Source organism: Platalea leucorodia (assembly GCF_965183815.1).
Source record: "Platalea leucorodia genome assembly, chromosome: 3".
NCBI classification, from domain to species: domain Eukaryota; kingdom Metazoa; phylum Chordata; class Aves; order Pelecaniformes; family Threskiornithidae; genus Platalea; species Platalea leucorodia.
Window position 1 is genome coordinate 92,608,462 of NC_138825.1, and position 22,429 is coordinate 92,630,890.

At 38.8% G+C, this 22,429-nt stretch overlaps 1 protein-coding gene across 1 annotated transcript in view; it reads left to right on the forward strand.

Annotated features, from left to right (window-relative positions):
* IMPG1 (interphotoreceptor matrix proteoglycan 1) overlaps positions 1 to 13,601 on the forward strand; it is a gene marked incomplete at both ends in the record, with an annotated part of 66,145 nt that extends 52,544 nt beyond the window's left edge. Inside the window, 4 exons of the mRNA XM_082306360.1 lie at positions 5,163 to 5,734; positions 6,521 to 6,740; positions 10,644 to 10,854; positions 13,562 to 13,601. Of these exons, the coding sequence (XP_082162486.1) occupies positions 5,163 to 5,734; positions 6,521 to 6,740; positions 10,644 to 10,854; positions 13,562 to 13,601 (1,043 nt within the window). The remainder of the gene's footprint in view (positions 1 to 5,162; positions 5,735 to 6,520; positions 6,741 to 10,643; positions 10,855 to 13,561) is intronic.
* Between the last annotated feature and the right edge of the window lie 8,828 nt (positions 13,602 to 22,429).

Here is a 22,429-nt window from a genome sequence, read left to right on the forward strand (position 1 = left end):
TATATGGTTATTCTGCTGCAAACCTGCTGCAATTCCAAAGCCATTTCAGTACTTCTGTCTCCTGTAGTAACCTCTTTCTAAAATATAATCTGCCTAACAAACACGTTCATGATCATACGCTCAAGTGTATGTTGTCATGCTGAGAGAAGGTTGCTCTGTGGAGCTGCAGGTTCATCCCATCAGTAGATCATCCTGCATTAATGCCTCAAGCACTAATGCTAAGAAATCTGTTCTGCGTTCCCTTAACTAATAAGTGACTCTCACTCCTTATCAGCATAACAAGTAACAGCAAGAGCTTTGTAAACAGAGAACATCACTAGGCTTTGTTTTTCTAATCTGTCCGTATCCTTGATTACACAAGAAACACGAGGACACGACAAGAGAAAAGCATCTCAAGTTCTCAGTGAAGTATTAGGGCATCAAGCTGTGGTGCAGCGTTTGGTGTTACATGCGGCACGCACAACCCTGGGTTCCATACAGCACTTCTTTGCTGTTCTTTTTTGGCTACTCTCTAGGACTGTAGCCCTTGTATTACACTGTCAGCAGTGCAAATTACATACCACAACAAATAAAAGAAGGCTGCACAACCGTGCTAGTTTAAATGGGAATTTGCTGCACTACTTTGTGGTCCTGTTGTGCTTCCAGATCACCACAGTCTGGCCTTGCAGTAAAGGAGAATGCAGCACTTGGTCTTTTTCTGCATCCCATCCGACAAAGATGCTTCCTATTAGCAGTGTACTTCGGAGCCTTTTCCAGAATCACCAGTACTCTAAGCTCGCTTGTTATTTTGTGCACTTCAGTCTTTAACAGCTACTGGGGATGTGGGAGGGAGGTGGGAGGAGCTCATCATGTGAAAGGTAAGGAACTATTTTCTAATCTGGCAGAATCCTTTTCCCCTAAGGGCCATAGGACTGGGCACTGCTGGTCCTCAGGGCAAATCCAAATATCCTGATCTCACTTGCTCAGGTTTTATGCTACCACAGTTCCACTGATTTCAGTGAGTTCACCGCTGATAAATACGGGATTAGAACGCAACCCTAAATATCAAACCCAAAACAGGTGAAATATAGTCTCTTATCAAGTGGGAATTTTTGTCGTCTAATTCATTCTGGTTTCCAAATATTCTGCCAGTTAAAATGAGGCACTTGGGGGAAAGTGTTTTCATGCATGCAGATGAAGGCAACAAAATGAACTATAAAAACTTGCCTTGTCCAATATGTGAAAAGGATTCTAAATATTGACAGAGATGAATGATCTTCAATAACTTCCCATCAGCCAGCTAGTGTTAAGGGCAAAACAGGCACCCCCTGTGACATGCCACTGCTGTGCAGTTGCCTCCCCTAAAACCTGGTCTCTGGAAAACCCTGGCAGCACACAGCTACTCCTGATTTGTTCCAGTGTGCGAAAGCATAACAAAATGTTTGTCTGTCATCAGCAGCTGTCCAGGTCAGTTTGGGAACTGTTTGGAAGAAGCATCTTTGGTGATTTCTCTACTTTCAGCTGCAAGATAACAGGGGAATCCTGCAAGAACATGTAACAGTAGCTAATAACCTGGTCCTCCAAAGAGGGGGAGCATCTTGCAGGCAGTTGCCTTCCTTAGAAACTTGCAATATTTTGTGCATCCAGAAAGCAGCAAATGTGGACGGTGTCCTTTCCCTGATTACCCCTGTCAGAGGGTTTGTTTCTAAATTGTTGAAATTCTAAATTTCCACATCTTGTTTCTAAAATTCCTTTTCATGTGTAGCTATGAGACCATGCGCTGCTGTGGTGACAAACTCTGCTCTAGCAAGAATTTGCCTGTCACTCCTCAGCACCTTGCTGAAATACGACATTAGCATCTGTTACTCAATACCTGTTAAAAACAGTCTTAAAATACATTGTGCTTTCAGACGGGTTTATTTGTAACGGAATAACATTTGCACTGGTTACTGATGTAGTGATTGCATAAATAGAAGCAGATACAATAACGATCCTTCCAGGCTGCTTTATCTGAGGAATTCTGCTTCAGATTACCCAGGTTATTTTTGGAAATCATTTCTAGAAGTTCACTTCCCCACAGAACAGACAAAACCCCCATAGTTCTTCCTTTAGCAAAGGCATGTGAAACACTTGTAGCAAATGGAAAACCTTAGAGCTGAAAGCAGGAGGAGGAACACTCCAGTAACACCATGTTACTGGTATTCTAGAGTAAAACTCACTGACCTTTCACCAGAGCCAGAACCACACTGCCCAGCTGGTAGTGTCAAACTACAACACAATGGAAAGTGCTTCCCTTTTTCAAGAAACTTTAATAGTCCTTATCACTCTAAGGCTTGAGCACCTCAGAGTAATCAGTGAACCTCAACAATGCTACAAGGAATTGAAGAGATTGATTTAGATAACAGGAACTACGTAAGGGGAACATTAGGCATCTTGCATAAATTCATTGTGTATGATGTTCTGAAGTCAACAGAAAGATACAGGCACTTCAAAAGATCCAGCGTATGTTTGGATGGTTTTCTTCATGAGATAAATGTCTCTCTATTGACTAAAAAGGGAACAAAGATGACCAACTTAGAGGATGTCTCACTTTTAAATGGCTTCTAGAAGTGAGATCAATACCATGCAAAGGTGTGTTCTCAAGACTCCTGAGGAGTTAGAAGAAGAACCAAAAGGTAAATCTAGCTCTCTCACAACCTACTCGAATAGTTTAACCACTGGTCAGTCTATTATGTGTTGTACTTATTACTGTTCACAGAATCATAGAATAGTTTGGAAGGGACCTCTAAAGGTCTTACAGTCCAACCCCCCAGCAATGAGCAGGGCCATCTTCAACTAGATCAGGTTGCTCAGAGCCCCGTCCAGCCTGACCTTGAATGTTTCCAGGGATGGGGCACCTACCGCCTCTCTGGGAAACCTGGTCCTGTGTTTCACCACCCTCATCATAAAAAATTTCTTCCTTATATCTAGCCTAAATCTACCCTCTTTTAGTTTAAAACCATTACTCTTTGTCCTATCGCTACTGGCCCTGCTAAAAAGTCTGTCCTCATCTTTCTTATAAGCCCCCTTTAAGTACTGAAAGGCTGCAATAAGGTCACTCCACAGAACCTTCTCTTCTCCAGGCTGAACAACCCCAGCTCTCTCATCCTTTCCTCATAGGAGAGGTGCTCCATCCCTCTGATCATTTTTGTGGCCCTCCTCTGGACCCGCTCCAACAGGTCCATGTCCTTCCTGTGCTGAGGACCCCAGAGCTGGACACAGCACTCCAGGTGGGGTCTCACCAGAGCGAAGTAGAGGGGCAGAATCACCTCCCTCAACCTGCTGGCCACGCTGCTTTTGAAGCAGCCCAGGATACAATTGGCCTTCTGGGCTGCAAGCGCACATTGCCGGCTCATGGCCAGTTTTTCATCCACCAGTACCCCCAAGTCCTTCTCTGCAGGGCTTCTCTCAATCCCTTCCTCCCCCAGCCTGTACTGATACCAGGGGTTGCCCCAACCCAGGTGCAGGACCTTGCACATGGCCTTGTTGAACCTCATGAGGTTCACATGGGCCCACTTCTCCAGCTCGTCCAGGTCTCCCTGGATATCTAAGTCTCTATTGATACTATTTATTGTTTACATATATCAATTTTATATATATTTATATACTATACTATTTATTATTTTTACATTATTAACTTATTTTATTAGCATGTGTTTTATTTATCTTTTTACAGTACTATCACTGAATTACTATACATATACTACAACATACACAATGAAACAAATGATAAAGGGGAAATATATATATATGTAGCAGCTCTTTTAACATAAGTTTATGCAAAGTGGTAACCAGATGGGAGAAAATTCTTTTCAAGCATCTAATTTTAGTAAAACCACATACCGTGCCTTAGAGCATTTCTTTGCTGTTTTGGGAAGTGTGGTCAGCTTAGCAGAATGGGGCTATATGCGGCTATATAGGAAATAACCCACATTAGACCAAGGCATTGTATCTGCAGGGAGGAAGCAAAGAGCTATTACGTGCTGTTAAATTACCGGTGTCAAGAAAAAAGACAGCTATTTTGTATTAAGATTTTCTTTGTTCAAAATACACGTTTGTTCCTAAAACCAGCAATACAATAAGCAGAAGACTGGACGTCATTCATTTAGAGGCAAGGAAACAGAAAGGGACACAAAGAACATCCGCGGGCAACTGCTATGCCATGAACAGGATCGTTGCCACCTCCTTCGGTCGGGGTTGTTCCTAACGCAAAAGTTTGCTGTCCCTTACTACTTTCATTGGCCACGGGGAGGAAATTAGCGTGTAGGGAATGGAAGAGTTCATCAACTGGAGACAAACTTCTTCCCTATCAGCTGATGAGTGATTTTGCCTGCAGGGGGCTGCTAAAAGTCCCACGTGAAGAGCCCACATAAGTATATCACTGGAAAAGGACAAAGTCGTCAGCTTGGGTAGATGTCTGTTGCTTGGAGGCTATCGTTTTCTGTGAAGTCATTGTGGCCAGCTATTTGCAAGCCAATTTCAAAGAGTCTCATTCATCATGCTTTAGGTTTGGATTTCAGCCACAGCTATCACACATCCTAGATCCATGCCAAGCCCCAGAGGGGAACCTCATAAAAATTCAGCATCTGGATCAAATGGCTCCTTCAAGTGCAGCAGATGATTTCTTAAGGTTTGAATTTGTTTTCACTGGTGCTGTCGTCTTTTAGGTAAATCAGCACAGTTTGCATCTGAAGAGGCTGTACTGTTTTTCCTAACCACATTTTATGATTTATAGCTTTAACCTCTCGCAGAGGGGAACAGAATGACTCTGGTACGCAACTGATCCGAGCAGACAGCTCAAAGCTGTGATCTGCTCTTTCAGTCAATGTAAACTGACAGTGTGATTATGTACCTTCAAAACAAGAATGTGCTTTGGAATGGCTCAGGAAATATTTACCAAGTGTAATTATTATTTAAACACAGCACCCACAGAAATCTCATGACTCAGCATGTGGATGAGGTGTTTTATTCCTTGGTGATGGTCCTTCCTTGGTGATGGAAATAACATTTTCATGTTTAGATAGTGTTAAAGCTTGTTTTTCAAAATGCTTCAGTGGAAATACATATACATGTTGTTGCCATGCTTGGTGTTTGTTATGCTTGCTTTTCAAAACAGCTATTTGTTTTTCCCCGTTTTTCTGCAGCAGTTAAGTTCATGGACGAAGCAGAATCATCAGGCAATGATATTTTAGTTACAGCCAGCACTTATGAAACGTTGCCTTTCTTTATTGGTTCAAGTGATCTCTCTACCACGCAGCCTGAAGATGTTATTACAGACGTGCTACCATCAGACCAAACAGTACCACTGCCTGCGGCAACCAGCCCATCCTATGGCCTCTCTCAGATCATCGAACAGTCCCTTGAAGTACCAGATTCCTCGGTGCCCGCATCTGAGAGCGTTCCTCCCGATGGCGCCAGGACAGGAGTGCAGGATATTGCTGCTGGGTTAGATCACGTCGGCGTGATGAGCACAGCAGCACTGGATGAAGCGGAGCATGGCAGCGGTTATATCTCACTGCTGACAACTGAGCCTGCAGAAACCACCCCAGCTCCTACGCTGAAATATGTAACTACCAGCTCCATGACAACCGCAGCCAAAGGCAAAGAGCTAGTGGTTTTCTTCAGCCTGAGGGTGACCAACATGCACTTTTCTGATGACCTCTTCAACAGGAGTTCGCCGGAATACAAAGCACTAGAACAACAGTTCATGCAATTGGTGGGTGAAAATCAACTTGAACAACATATGCAATAGTCGGGCACAGTTTAAAGAAATACACTGAAGAGCACAGTATTTTAACAATATCAGACCCTGCTACAATTTGGTCTGATAAGCTGTATTTTTAAAGGACCAATAAGCCTGGGATGCTCTCAGGATATAAAGAAAGAGTTTATGAAGTCAGTGATGGAAGTTTTCACTTGTTCAAGAGACTCCAGATATATGCCTGGCATGTAATTTATTTGGCTTTTTCTTAGATTCATGTCAACCGTATAGCAGTGCTGATTACATCTAAGGCTTGTGTCTATATGCTGGATTTAAAAATAAGCCTTATAAAATATATCATCATTTAGCAGGGGGAATGAGATTAGATATGGATTTTCTCTATGGGTACAACAGGGCAGCAGGTCAGCTCAGTAACGTGCCTATTATGCTATGCCCTAACCTGCCTGGATTGAACATTTGAAAATAATTAAAGTTGGCTTTTGAGCGAGGTGATTTTTTTCTCTTCCAGATGAATAAACTCCCCAATTGCTGTGCATTTCATTACAGGGGAAACTGCTGCCCATCCATCTCAATACGTTATTGAGAAAGATGCTCAAAGTCCAGAAGAAGATAGCGCTAAACAGAAAAGTGAATTTGGTGGTGGAGTTTAACAATTGTGTTAAATTCAGAGAAATAAGTGTGTGGTGTGTGTACTTGATAATGAAAACTGTCGATAAGAGAAGTTAATAGCAGGTAGACATTGACAGTAAGTTAAAATAAAGGCAAATTTCTGTTTTGCAGCTACTTCCATACCTTCAGTCCAACCTTACGGGTTTTAAGCACTTGGAAATCCTTAACTTCAGGAACGGAAGTGTGATTGTGAATAGCAAAATGAAGTTTGCCAGGACAGTGCCATACAATATCACGGAAGCTGTACACTGCGTCTTGGAAGATTTCTGTGATGCTGCAGCCCAACACCTCAATTTGGAGATTGACAGCTATTCCCTGGATATTGAGCCAGGTAAGATGATTGAATTAATAAGGTACATGCAAAACCAAAACCAAGCAGACAATCTTTTTCAGATTGTTACAACTTCAGAAGTATTACTGTTTTGGAAATAACGTTAGCAATAGCCTCCCAGTGATCAGGAGTAGTAAGAAAATCCAAGATGTTGCAAATTACCTGCAGACATATTTTCATACTATAATGAAACGTTGGGTGGAGGTGCTGGTCTGTGCACGTACGCCAACTGCTTTTCAGAGCCAAATATAGGGAACTAAAAACTCTCTAGAATAAGGGCTGGGTGAAGACAGGTATCAAGAATGCTCATGTGCAGTTTGCAGGAGTGACTTATGCAAATCTTGCACCTGAGTATGTAAACAATTTCTGATGATTTTTGCAATGTTGTAAGCAAACCATAGTTTAGACCATCATTAAATCTGTTTTTAAAGGGCTACAGAGCTCAAGACAGAAGGAGATAATGTCTAGGAATAATTAGATTCTACAGACACTCACTGACCAGAGCAGTACTGTATGTAGCACTCCATAGATTTGTAATTCCAGAATCCCTCCTGATTTAATACCTTTCAAATAAGGCTGTAGTCTTCGTTAAACAGTGCAAAGTCAGTAACAACATATCTGGACACTTTGTAATGTCAGAAGCTTAAAGTTTTCAAAAACTGTATTGTTTTATAAAATTGAAGCCTGGATCTATTTTCAGGTTCTGGTAATTATTCTAGGGCTGAATTTAATTTCATTGGCATGGAGGAGAACGATACCAATACTTCAGCATGCAGATGCCTTTAGCAGTTTTGGTTAAGCTGTCTTTTTACGTACAGATCTCTGACAACTCCAGAACAACAACAACAACAAAATATCCATTTATAATGCATGGAAGCAGTTTCTAATCTGGTTTCATTTTATGTAACTCCTTGTGGCCACTAAGGGAATGGATAGTGTGTGGTAAAGAAAGTTAACAAAACCACAGTATTTAAAATTTCAAATACTGCTGTGATAAACTGATGTTTTGCTGAATAAAGTAATAAACGAGTTCACTAGGAAGAGCGAACTTTGGGCTACCACCAGTTCTGTGCTTCAGTAGTAAATTTTCATCATATAAAAGTTAAAATTAAAAAGTTGCTAAAACGCAAATACAGAAAAAATTCAAAATCTTTCATCTTCATCCATATCAGCTACTTTACTGATGTGGCATTTCAGCATTAATTCAAGAAAACTGTATCACAATGAGTTTGCCGAGAGCGCTGTTCTTTCAAGGCTTATGAGCAGTAGTAAAATGTCAAAATAGAAGAAATTATGTTTAGAAAGCCAGGATATTCCCATACAGGTGTTTCAAAGCCCTACTGTCTTTTCACTTCAGAAAAACAAACAAACAAACAAACAAAAAACCCCCAACCTGTTTATGAAATTAAGGTAATTGAAGTAAATTGCTATTTATTGTGAAAGTAAGAGCCATCTAGTGGTAATAATGTTGTACCACATTGAAACACTGATGGGAACTGGCAGTCCCAAAGATACATCAAGACCCAGCAGCTGCAAAGGGCTGACTGCATTGCTCATAAATAATAGTATAAAGAATAACGTAGTGGGCTTTTAAAAATACCCGCATGCCTTTGTTTAGATTGGAAAAAAAAAAAAAAAAAAAAGTGAAAACAGAAAAGATGAGAAAATATGGCAGGTACGTAGCCCAACCCTCCATTATGGAAAAAGAAACATTATCAAAAAAAAAAGACACTCTAACCCAGCAAAATGCTCATGCTGAACTCTACTTCTCAAATAGAAACACGCTGAGACCTTTCAGCTTCTGAAAACTGCAGGGCTGTAGCACACAGCCCTGGGTAATGCTTCGGCAGAGGCTGTCTTTCCTTGCTAGCAGTATCAACCTTTATTTCCACTAGTATAAAGGTAAACTGTGACCATCAAAACCGGGGAGAGACTTACAGGAGACACGCAGCTAATGCAGCTGTTAATGCTTTAATCAATTACTCAACCATACAAACTTCTATTAACCACTTTCCCTTCAGAAGTGTTCTGGTTTTGCTTGGAGGGCAATTCTGTGTGGGATAAGAAAAGAATCTGTCAGAACTAAGATCCCCTCTTGATTTGCCAGCTGTTTTTCTTTCATTAGAGACTAAAATTTGTAATTCCTGATCATTAGTATCAATGACCAGAGCAAAGTACTTGGAATATATGTATAATTTTTTTTTTTTTTTTTACATATAAACAAGGGTTTGCCTGACAATAAAGCTACCTTGTAATTTATTGCATTGCTTTGATGCCCAGTTATTACAGTTCACATGTACGTACACTTACAGTCCAGGAGCAAAGCAGATCCCAAATTAACGTGCACATTGTATATGGCAAAGGGAAACTGGGCATGCTAAAACTCACTAGTCTTAAATTGAAAAAAAAAAAAAAAACCAAAACAAAAAAACCCAAAAAAACGAACTAGCCATGGAATTATAGAGGGGTTAAAAGTGAACAGCTCTGCTGGATTAATTTCTACCAGTTAAGCATATCCTAGTGTGTGTCTGAGATTTCCAGCACTACTTTAAAGAATGCGATGCTCATTTTTTATTTAAATTAGTATTATGGAGCATCTAGGGCCATGAAGTGGCTCCAGAAGAAAATTCTCAGCCCAGATAGTACCTACAGGTACTAGCTGCAATATCTAGCATGAATCTTCTTTTTCAACTACACATTGTTCTTCTCAAGAAATTTTAAGCCCACATAACTAAAAAAGGGCCGGTTTTCTTCCACACTGATGTACTAGGTGATTTTGATTTCTATAGACCAGACCTGAGACCAAGTTCCTCTCTACTGCTAAGACCACACGTACAAACTTCCTTTGAACAGGCCCGGTCACTCCAGACCTGCTGTCCTGCGCAGCCCGGCTCATATCCGTATATCTGCTCTCACGTCCTTCTCTGTGCTCTCCTTTCCTGTCTCTGTACACTTTTGTTTGTTTGTTTTTGCCTTTCTGGATTCACACATCTTATGGAAACTGTTTGCTGGCAAGAACGGAATTTCTGTCCCCGGTCTGCTTCTCATCTCTTGCCTTCTGTCTAAGGGTTTTACCCCATGGTACGCAGGAAACTGCCTCCAGGAGACAGGACTGGTGGGTGCAGGCCCCTCCTTATCACCCCACCAGCACACAGCTGGGCTGAGCACTGCGTCAAAATGACTCCTTCTGGGTCTTTCTGTCATTTCTAGTTAGAAGCAGAGAATGGGAAAGAAGAATTAGACTTGTGTGACAGGTGAAGTTAGGACTTGAAGCTGCCTCTGATTTGAGCCTTCCTATGAACATCAGCAGACTCATTTTCCCTTAATCTCACAGAAGCATCCCTTACTAGTATTTTTAAAAAAAAAAAAAAAAAAGCAAGTTTTCCCAATGCTAACACATCACTTCCAAAAAAATCTCTGCAAGCACATATTTTCTCTAGACAGTGCCAGTATTTCTGGGTTGCAGTCCTCATCGTATTGTGCATTATTCAATAATCCAATTCCCTCCCCTTGACATGCCCTAAATTATGTGTTTCAGATGATTATAGTCAAAACTATTTCTTACACATATGCAAGGCTGTCGCATAGTATCCATGAGTATAAAACTAGTACTTACAGGAAAAGAAGGATAAAAATACCCAAATGTGAAAATCCTTTGTCAGTGAGATGAAAATGAAATCACAGTGATGGGGTAAACAAACGTACAAGTAAATACAAGCTTGCGTGCTTGCTGTGTCATCTACAGAAAGAAGGATGCGTGTCCTTTTATGTTAGACTACATCCTCCCATTGACACGCACAAGTAGCGGGCCAGTAAACGTGAATTGTTTTCTCCAGCGGCCACAAAGCCTGCCAAGTTACTTCGGGGCAATGCACCAGTTAATGATTTACCCCTCCTTTACAGCTGATGAGGCGGACCCATGCAAATTCATGGCGTGTGACGAGTTTTCCGAATGCATAACGAACGAGTGGACAAAAGAGGCTGACTGCCTTTGTAAACCTGGTTACGCAAGCCAAGACGGATTACCCTGTCGGAGCCTGTGTGAGCTGGAACCCCATCTTTGCGTCAATGGTGGGAAATGTGAGTTAGTTCCAGGAAGAGGAGCTGTCTGCAGGTAAATACCTGGTGCTTCACGTGAATTCTGTTAACGGACCCCTGCCACGTCTATTGCACGAACAAGCAGGGCTGAGTATATACTATTCAACAGCATAAACTATGCTAATAAGCGAAGACCTCAATATTCAGATACATTCAAGCAACATTGCAAAACCCTTCTCCAGTATAAATAGTCTCACTATGGATAAATCCACTTCTGCCTGTTGGTACACATTGAACGTCATGATCTAGTTGGTTTTTTTTTTTTTTAGAGACGCTTTAGAAATTCATTACAAATTCAGCATCATTGGCAGAGATGACAAGAAGTATGAAACCATGCATTCTTTTCAGATTTCCAAATACGTCTTGGAAAAATGAAATAACACATTCATGTTTTTGCTATTGATTACATAGTAGTATTTTAAGAAATTATTTTTTTGTAAGTTATATTAAAAAGGAAATCTACATTCTTATAAACACACCTATGAACACTATTCTCATTCCAGAACACCCAATAAAGCACATGAAGCCTGAAGCTGCTTTCGGGGCTTTCTGGGAAAGACTTGAAGCTTCAGCAGCTCCATGTAACTGCAAACACATTCCATAAGGATTTTTACATGGAATGATGTTAAGCCAATATTGAGAACTACCACAGTACTTGAACATATTAATTCTCTTTTAAAAGTATCAGGTTTCATCTCGCTGTAAGACTGGACTCTCCAGAGCATTCTGTGAAACTCTCTATCCCAGACTGGCACGCGGTAGTTGACCAGCCACACGTATAGGAAGAGACGAGTTACAATTCTTGCACTTGTTTATTTTCTCTTAATATTGACTTTACCAGGTTAATGATACATCTTTTAGTGTATTTAGGATTAATGTCAAAAAAATAAGACTACTGAGCAAATTATTCATATGATAATTTCACTGCAACAACATAACTGCCATAATTCATTTTCTGCAGTAGGCATTGCAGAAATGATAATAGATTATACTGAATTCACCACAGGTACTGCTAAATTCCTGACTTGTGGAGTCACGGTAGCGCAGCTGCGGTATTTTGTACTAGAAATCAGCCTGTGAGCTAAAGAGGTCCTCTTCAAAACTGTACTCAAGCAGCAATGGGTATAGCCTACTCCTCCAAGACCAACGCGCTTAGGAAAATAACACCTTTCCATTTCAGAAAAGCCCTGACTTGATGTACAGTAATAACCAAACCATCATCTGGAATGATAAAAGTATTCAAACTACAAAATGAAACTTTTTGTGAATTATAGCAAGTTACAAACAAACTCACTGCCAGTCTCAGACTGACAGCTTGTCCGAACTTGTACAGTCTGCAGAGAGAAAATTATGGCCTATTATTTGCTTTGGTTAAGCACTTGTTTTGCTTGTGAATTTACTCGGAACCATGCTAGTTTTTCCACTAACTGGAACCCCTGTGTTCTCATATAAAATATGGCAATCCTCTCCCTCGCTTTGAAGGGAGCTACTTGTAGTAGAGCTCTTATTTCAGACCTTGCTACTCAGATTAAAATCACCAACGAACACCATATAGGCTTCAAAGATGTGTTTAGGCATTACTCCAAAACACATCTGAACGGTTCTAAACCACAAATGTTATTTCAGCTTCACCTGTGGGGCTAGAAATTTGTCAGAGATGTTCCAAATGCATAATTTCCTTAAAATTTGTAGGCTGGCAATGAAAGTATCAGTGTCTTTTTGTTTAACACTCATTCTCATGAATCTGAGAATATTTTCTTTCCTCTATTATCAACCACATTGTTTCATACAGACACATAACAATTAATTGTATATCGGGAATACTGTGTTTATATTTAATTGCAGATTTTCCTTTGTTTTCATTTGAGGTACTCTGTATTTTCTGCCTTCAAGTTCTGTATATTTTTCTCTTCCTCTCCCTATTTTAGATGCCCTGTACGTAGACACGAGCTTTACCAAGGACAGCGCTGTGCAAAATTTGCTCCAGAACCCACACAACCCTTCATTTTTAAACCTCTCATTCTTGGCTTACTAAGCCTTGTTTTTCTTTTCATCATTTTAATTATTAAGTTCAGAAGAAAAAGCAAAAGAAACTCTAATTTGCAGTAAGCTGTTCACGATCTTTTTCTTCACATTTCAAAATACGCCTTTTTCCTTTTGCAATTTAAAATCTGACATAAACCAACATGTTCTGCATTGTAGAAGTTCTACTCTCAACAGCTGCAATTCAGAAAATGCTGTAAGGATTAATCCTGCTTTTGAACACGATGAACCCATAACTAGCTTTTGTCACATGGCTCGTAGTGTAAGTGCTTGCGTCAGTTCCTCAGAGATCACTGATCACGAAGCATTACGTGAACTTGAAAACGCAATTCAGCGTGGAGGTAAAATGCACGGAAATACTTTTCTTACCCCTCAACAAACGGTCCCACCTCAATTAAAAGGTCCATCTTCACGTATTAACTCTACAACTAAATCAAATTTGATTCCAATCTCTTGCTTGGCAATTTCAGAACTAAAAAGACTAATTCGTTTATTTGCTTTCCACATCTCCTGCTGTATAGGTTCCGTAACAGGATTGTAGAACTGCTTTCCTTACAGCTCTCTTGCACGGCTTTGGTGGTCCATCCTATCTGAGTGCTTTTTGTGATTTAGTGAAATAATTAATCTAGTGTTTTGGTTTCTTTTTTTTTTTTTTTTTTTTTTTAAAAAACCTGTTGCAGGTCACCAGACCCGTTTACAGAGCCAAGACTGACAAGTTAGTCTCCGAAATTCTTCATTTCCAGCATCAGCCAGACAAAACCCAGGTTTGTGACTATTTTCAAGAGCTTTAAAAATCTGTTGAGTTTCCTGTTTGTCAATGTTACCAGGAAGCCTCTTTGTACTAATTCCATACAGAGAACAGCTTGTTTTTCTTTGGATGCTTGATATGACAACAACAATCCCTTCTTAAGGGCTTTTATGCAACAAAGTCGCATTCTGTATACTCATTTGCTAATGTGGCGGTCACTGAAACACATGAAGGAAGAAGGACTATCTAAAATGAAAAAGCAACACAGACCATTTAAAAATAACTTGTGCCTGTTTAAGCTACGCAGAGTTTGAACAAGTAGGAATTCTCATTTGTGCAGAACACTGCTCGTATCTCAAACGTTATTTCAAGTTTTGCAACTTGAAACCTCTTGTATCTTTGGGGAAAAAAAAAAAAAAAGGGAGAAAAGCCGAGTTAAAAAATTCTCTACAATTGCCAGACTGTCTCTTAATTCTGATTTATTGGAGTATGCTCTCTTAAAAGGTAGACAAAAGGCTTTTACTTTGCCATTTTCATTTTTCTGAATCACAGCCCAATTCGGAACAAAAATGTTTTACTATAGCTGTTAGTACCCGTTATTATTGAGGGAAATATCAGTACAGGATCGCCCTGGCACTAGGTATATACTATGGGAGACAGGACACCAGGCTACATGAATCTTTGCCTTCAGCCAGTACATTGTTATGTAAATAAAGGAACAAGTAAGGATACCATCGAGAAAGACTTATTTTCACGGATCTTCATCAAACAGAGGATTCCTGCCCAGGTCTGGTTTCTGTGACAAGTGGGGGGGACTGGAAAATGGCGATAGAGACCGACAAGTCAGCAAGGAGCAGCAGTTCAGAAAAGTTCGAGAATGAATTGGCTTCGCTGCTGATATAAACAAGCACACAGACATTCACAATTAGTATTTTACACCCATCTTAAAAGAAATGTGTCTGTGGGTAACTGTAGACCAATACACTTTCATACCAGCTGAACTACTTAAAATTACTACTTACAAAAGCGTTAAAATATTTCATGAAAGGGATAAAACGGCACATCTGTGGGAAGAAAACAGACCTGTGTCACTCTAGACTCTATTTGAATTGTCAAAAGGATATTTGGACAAAGTTCTTCTCGAGATCTAGTTAAGGAAATTAATTTAGTGAGAAGTGAGGCAATCACAAAATAGAAATGGGTTTAAAAAAAAATTAAGTGGTTTTGGCCGTTTTTCACCATTACTCAAGTTCAAAATGAGTGTTTACAGCAGATCCCTTATGTTGAACACATTTTTAATGGCTTGATAAAAGATGATAGAGGAAGAAAAATGTATGTAGAACACAGCTTTTGTCAGCTGAAACTAAGAGCATCACTTCCATATCACAATCTGGAAACTCCTTTGGGGCTAGGATTTTTAAAACAGAATATGGCACTTGAACTGAATTTTCAGGAGGAGGTGGATATCTACAACTCTTAAGCCAAATTGAAAATTCCAGTCTTTACATTCTGTTTTGCAATGCGTAATGACAACAGTGACAGCTTTTTAGGACGTACTACCTACAGTAAGTACAGTTCTGTATTTATAAAGATGTATATGAAAATAATCAGAAAATTCCCGTAGAAGCTAAAATAACCTTCAATTCCTTCCTAAGCATGAAAAACGTCTCCTGTTTAGTTATAGGGTCACTACATGGAAAATGATTGCAAAAGTTAGTTATCAGAGGGGGTTTTGTATGGGTGGGTTTTCACCCAATTAATCATCCAGGAATTAACAAACATGTTTCACGTCCAGGTGAAGGACTTGCTCTTCCTTCTCTCTAAGTTCAGTAGAAAACACAAGTTCTTGCAAGCAGCTGATCTGAGTCTGACCCTGCTGATCTGAGTCTTTGCTGCCTTCCTCACCTCCACGTGTGCTCTCTGCTCCTTTGAGATGAAAGCTGAAGACACCACCTCATTCAAAATGCAACTTTTCTCCTGAAATATCCTCTGCCCCTATTAGCGATGGTGCTGGACGTTCTCTGTTCAGCGAACAAAGTGCTGAAAAATAAAGCACATCATTGCTTTTCAGCTGTAAGGGTCTTAGGGCAAGCTGTCTGCAAAGTCTTGTTTTTCAGTTGATCTAATGGATGCTGTTCGATAAACTTGTCATTATAGATGTATATGGCTTGTTTAATTTATAGACATTTATAGCTCGTATGTGGCATGGGGGAGTAGGCTTCTTTTTCAAGATGTTATCTGGCAAAATTCAGTAATGGATCTAACCCTTAGAAAAGAAAAAGGATTTCATCTGAAGAGTCTTCACAAACTTTTCTAAGCTTGCAAAAGAACTGTGCTGCAGCAGATACCACAGAAAATCAGTTTTAACAAACTTAGATAAAACCTTATTGGATCCAGAAATATTTGACACAAAATAGCCCAGAAGCATTGGAAATAAAGCGCTGGATAAGAGGACGGTAGAACAATTTGTTTCGTAATGCTGAATCTAATTGGCACGGACAAAGACTGCTTCATTTGACATAATGCAGATGAAGCCTAAAAGTCATTATAGAGTCTTCCTAAGAAATATATAAAATATATCATTCTTTGCTCATCAGAACCAGTGACTGACACACAACATGATCCTCTGAAAAAACTGACGCTCAGCCACCAAGAAAGATGACTGAAGTGCAATTCGAGGAGAAAACAAAGACTGCCATTTGTTTCATCCTCATGTCAGTCACTTGGATCCTCAAGCAAACAGTATTTTGGATTAAAACAATACAAGAAGAATACAAGTTAGCCTGCTAGAGCTCCCCCACCAATATCAGAGATTTAGGGTTTCATTACCAGAATCACGGGGGAGAGAAGACCAAAAACATCACACAGAGATGGAAGCGCTGTGCCCTTGGTTCGAGAATACCAGGCGTCAGGTTTTACAGATTCAGAAGTTTGCACGGCACAGTTGCCGCTCTTACGCTTAAAAGAATGCCTAGAAGCTGAACATCCCAAAGACTATTTTACTATTTATGTAACTGTGAATCGTGTAGATACTTTAGATACGGCTTCTTTTGTAGCACGCTGCATTCTAATTATTTTAGAGTCAAAAATATGTTCTTCAGATGATGATGGTATCGGTGGTCCTTGTTTGTTATTTCATACAGAAGCACTGCACTGTTACACCAGGCAGGAAAAATAATAATTTTACTCTGAGCTCAATGACTTAGTGTGTAAAATAACTTCAGGATTAACTCAGTTCTCCTTACAATGAACTGGAGATTCTCTCAACAGATTTTAGTGAGATCTTGCCTATTAGCAGTAGATAAATAATACACTGTCAAATTCAAAAGTGCTTTTCAAATGTCTCATGAGAGTTTCTCTTGCAGGTATTCAAAAAAGAAGGTCTGCATTATTCAAGACTGGACTTCAGGTCGATTATGCACGTGAACAAAAATTCAAGGACTCCTAAAGATTTAACATTTTAGCTCTAAAATCAGTACACATTAAACAAATTGTTTCATTAAACAACATGACCAAGTTGACCAACTTATTGACCGTGTCTAAAATTTGCCTAGTAAGAAGTCACCCGCGTTAAGATGCATGCATTAAGCATCTAATGCTTACACACCTTAACTGTATTTTTATTCAAGAGCCAAGTGCTAGAAACAGATTTTGCTGAGAAGGGACTTTTTTCAATATTGTATGTCACAACCATTCTGGTAAAAGCGTCAATGAAACTTTACTGCATTTCTATACCCTTTTATTAACCTTCCTTACATGCAGTAATGTAAGTGGCAAACACGGAACTACGAGCTGTCATTGACCAAAGGCCACATTAACAGCGTTTGGGAACTTTTTCGTTCTCTCCCTACAACGCTCACATTGCAAATCACACAGAAGTTGGGATTATTTTTTTTTTGATGGTTTCCATGAACATCAGATTCCTATTTTTCTGTTAATAAACACATTATGTATACATATGTACATACACGCTGCACTACTACATTTCTGGTGACAGTTAAACTGTCTTACCCTGAGACTTCAAACTCCTTGCTCAGGCACAGTACCTGCAGTTTCATCTTTTCACGATGATTTATATTCACAAGCACCCTCGCAGTGGCAAGTAGATTACAGAGTCGCACATAAGCACGTACGCTTTAAACTCAGTATACACACAAATAGTTTTGAGAGGTTACTGTTAGTTTTTGTAGAAGAAATACAAGCAGACAATAGGTGGCCATTAAGTATTTTATAGGCTTAGTCATTTATGCTCTATGGATCCACAATCCTGATTCACGTATGAGCATTACTTTACCTTGAACATCTTTTTCTTGAGTATATACACATTTATACGCTGCACCGGTGTTCTATAATACTCAGGCACTGTTTGCTGCTTGGTGCGTACCAGAAGTTGTACTTACAGCTCAAACTGAGCTTCGACAAAGTTCATGACTATACTGGATGACAGCTCCTCATTCAGACGTGAAACTTCCATGCATTCAGGATAGCAGCTGATTTTAGTGACAATTCTTTTTACTTCGCACCACGCAGTTACCACAGCAAAGACTGAACTTTAGTTTACCTTGTTATGTACGCTCAAAAGAACTGTTTACGAATTCCAAACAATTAACTGCACAAACAGATTTGCCTGCAAATCCACCAAAACTGGTGACTGTGTACAAATGAAGGCAATGCCCCAAGAATACAAGGTTGAGTTTCTACAGCTGAAATAGTATTTTTACTTACTTTATTTAACTAGAAAAAAAAAATAAAAAGAAACCTAAGATGTGGTTTTACACAGTAACACGTCAGAATACAACTCTACTTTAAAAATACTTCTTGCAGGGCCCTGGAAGCCATCCCTGCCAACAGACGTTAGCTTTTCACTACTGCTTAAGTTAAGAATGCATTAAGAATGCTGAAAGCATTCCATTTTTTTCCATTACAAATGTATTTTTGTATGTGTTTAGTATATTTCAATTCATACTAGTTATCACTAGTCAGATTTAAAAAATAGGCAATTTTAAAATGTATATTTTAATAATTATTATTCATGACTGTATTTATCACTCTCAACTATTAATTACCAAATATATTTGCTGGATGTAAGCCTTTTGTATTTCAATAAAATATAATAAAACTATGTACTTGAAAATTTCACAGGGAATTGAATTGCTATTTAATCTCACACTAAGACACAACACATTATTTTAAAACTGATGTAAAGCTACAGCTGGAAATGAAAGCCATAAGGAAAGTGAAACAAAATTATATCTCCTAGATATCAAAGTCTGAATTACTTCAATCTTCTTAAATTAAAAATAATACCGCTCTGATTTGGCCCTTAAGACAGGGAAGTTTGATAACACACACCCCCCCACCCCAAACGTAAAGTTATTCCTGCAGCATACAAACTCAAAGCATCGTAACTGGTTTCACTAGTCACTGATGAAAAAGATGCAAACAGTACACAGCATAGCAAATGATAAATATGTTAGAAGTGATAGCAATAAAGGTTAAAAAACAGTAATAAAAGCAAAAAGATACTTGTTTCAACACATACTAAGAAATGAGGTATGAGACCTACAGATTACAAAATCGGAATTTCTTAATATCAGAATGTTATTTTAGAGGAACACTTACCTTAGCGAGTAAAAGCAAAATCTTTACTTCCGTAGCTTTAAGCACCATAAACATCCGATAGAAAAGCACTGGGCAGTTCCAGCACAGAAATCCTTTTATCCTTGTCATACCTTAATTTACCCTTACTTATTACACTTTAAATCTTTAGAGACAAAATGGTAAGAGAGATACAACTGAGTTTTCAACATGGAATGTATTTATTTCTTTTTTTAATTTTCAGTACAGTATTAGGAGGTCATTTAAATACTTTAAATAAAGATTTTGGAGAAAACCCCAAAGGATTTAACTAGGTAAAGAAAAACAATCTTATCAGTGGATGAAAGACAAGTATTTAACGACCTTGTGATCCTCGAAGTAGCATTCTCTAGACAACTCATATCCTTGGGTCACGGAGTCAGGAATGTCGCCTGGCACGGTGATTCCCTTCCTCTCCTTTGTTTTCTGGAGTGTTTTATGCGGAAGATCTCAACTATAATGGACAACTGCACTGAGAGGCAGGAAGATTTTTTTTTTTTTTTTTTAAATCAAACACACAGAACCAAGCCAACATGTTTACCAACATGTTAAAGCATCATTTTGTTTTAAAAACCAAATTACATTTTTCTCTATAACCGTAGATCAGGAGGGCATTAGGTAATACTACAGTCCTACAGATCAGCCCCCTCCCCCCTTTTTTTATTTCCTCTCCAAATCAACCAACAGTATAATTATCTGACACAGTAGACGGGACAACAGAAACAATTGGTAAGCAGCTGAATATTGCCTGACATAAAAAAAAAAAAATAATCTGAAATTAATTGAAAATTAATTTTGTTGCACAGAAAGGTCAGTAAAACTCAAAGCAGATGCTGCTTTTGGTGCAGGAGAAGGAAAAAAAAAAAAAGGCATGCTACTGTGCAAACTAGAACACCCTGATTTTTGGAATGCACCTTCTGCTTGCCTCAGGTATACTGCTGGAGCAATGCAGAGAGGTGGGAACATCACATTTGAGAACATCCAGCCACCAGTTCCTCTTGCACTATTTCAAAGGCAATCTTATTTTCCTGATAGCTCAGATTTGTTAGTCATTTAGTTAACAAGAATTCCCATACACCCCATTCTGAAAAATAAATTTTCTTTCTGATGCCAGTCAAGGAAATCCTGGCATAATCAAAGGAACAGACTGGAAAAATTCAGTTAACAGTTTTATTTAAATTCCCCACAAGTATGTTTACACACATATATACATTAAAATATTTAAGCATATATATATATGTGTATATACATACACACACACAAAGTATTGAGGTTCTTTGCTTACCATGTCCACTCTCATAGGATCCATTTTACATACATATATATATGTACATACATATATATATATATATGTGTGAACCGAGACTGAACGTGTTAAGAAGTTAAATCTAGGTAGTGATACATGCAGCGTAGGGCATCTCAGCCCTATCAGTTTAGTGATTTTTCTTCCTTGTATCACATGAACAATCATAGCTTCTTGCAGTGCTAAGTTTCTGGAGGCTGGAAGTTCTGAAACTGTCGTTCCAATTCAGTAACACGTTAAACCAGTATCTAAATTTCATAAGCAGCACCTTTAAATTCATGCAACACTGTACAGGCTTGTACACAACTTGCTAGCCAGAAGTCTGATGCACTTCTCCTTTCATCTTCCCAGCCAAAAATTACTGCTTCAGTGAAGAATATGTTTGGGTAAAATGAAAACATTTTCTCATTTGCAATCACATGACCAAAAAGTAGAGTGGGTACGCAGTGGACGCTGAGATTCCCTGATGCAGCAGATTCATACAGAGTTAAGGTATTAATTACTCAAATGTCTCCACATGCATTACAGTAAGGAGTGCGTTTGTAACAACAAGCAGACTGTGGCGTGCAAGCACAATCTAAGGTCAGCAAGGATGTATGCATCGTGAGCTTTCTTTGTGCTACAGAACTGTACCTCTTGAAACACATTCAGTATATTTATGCATTTAAAACTCAAAGGTTCCAAGAGGTTTCAAACTGAGTGAACAGTGAGGAAATTATTTTCCAGTGTAAGCAAACTTTGTCAGTTCATAGAGCAAGACTTCATTTTTAAATCAGCTTGAATAAGTAACTGGACATCAAGCTACTTATATTTCAAATTCCTATTGGAGAGATAATAAATAATCAAGTTTAATTTGTTGAAATAATGGCCAGCATGGTAAAAGAATGTTCACATAAGTGAACAAGATGCATCTTAAAACTGTATGAAATTAATAATTCCCACCCACAAAAACTCCCCAAACAAACTACTTAACAAGGGAACTGTTACAAGCTATGAAACCTGACAGAGGAGATTAAGATAAAGCTCAGTGTCCGAATCACTATGATATTCCAGTATACCAAAAATTGTAGCTATTTCATCAGCACATAGCATTAAGGTGATGCATTATGTTATTGGATCAAATTTTTATACAATCTAACAAAAGGTACAGACCTTGTGCATCTCATTACAATTAAAATAAACAGGATGCCTGAGGCTCAGGCCTCAATATTCAGTTAAGTTATACTGCCACCAAAAAGCTGAACATATTTCCCTTATGCTATCCTTAATCTTATATGCCTCCAGATACAAGTCTTGGACACTTTTGCATAATATATTGAAATTACACTACCTGGATAAACAAACTGTCCAAGAATTCCTAATGGAAATTTGGTCAGAAAAGTAAGTGTCTAAAGGAAATTTGTACTTGAAGAGAAAAAAGAAAAAGAAACTAAGAGAGAAGTGGTATAAGCCCTAATGAGCAGTACATTCTTTGAGTACCTCCAACATTACACACTATTGACATATATGAATGCTCTTCTCAGAATGTACAGAAAACCATTTCTCTTAAACCAAGACAGATAATGCATTAAATAGGAATTTATGGGTCTCAAGTTTAGGAGAATTTCCCATCAGTTTCTGAAAAAGTCAGTAAATACAAACACTAAGCAGTTTTCAAATCAGGACATAAAATGTCTCAGATTATATAAAAGTATACTCCAACTTCTCCAGAACAGAAGTCAAAGCTAAGGCCTCACAATTCCAGTTATTAGAAACAGCATATCCTCTTTACTAGGCCACCATTTGAAGCCAGCTATTCAGCTATTCAGAGGGGATTTTATAAAAAGGTGGCTGCAATGCAGTTCTTTGTAATATGTACCC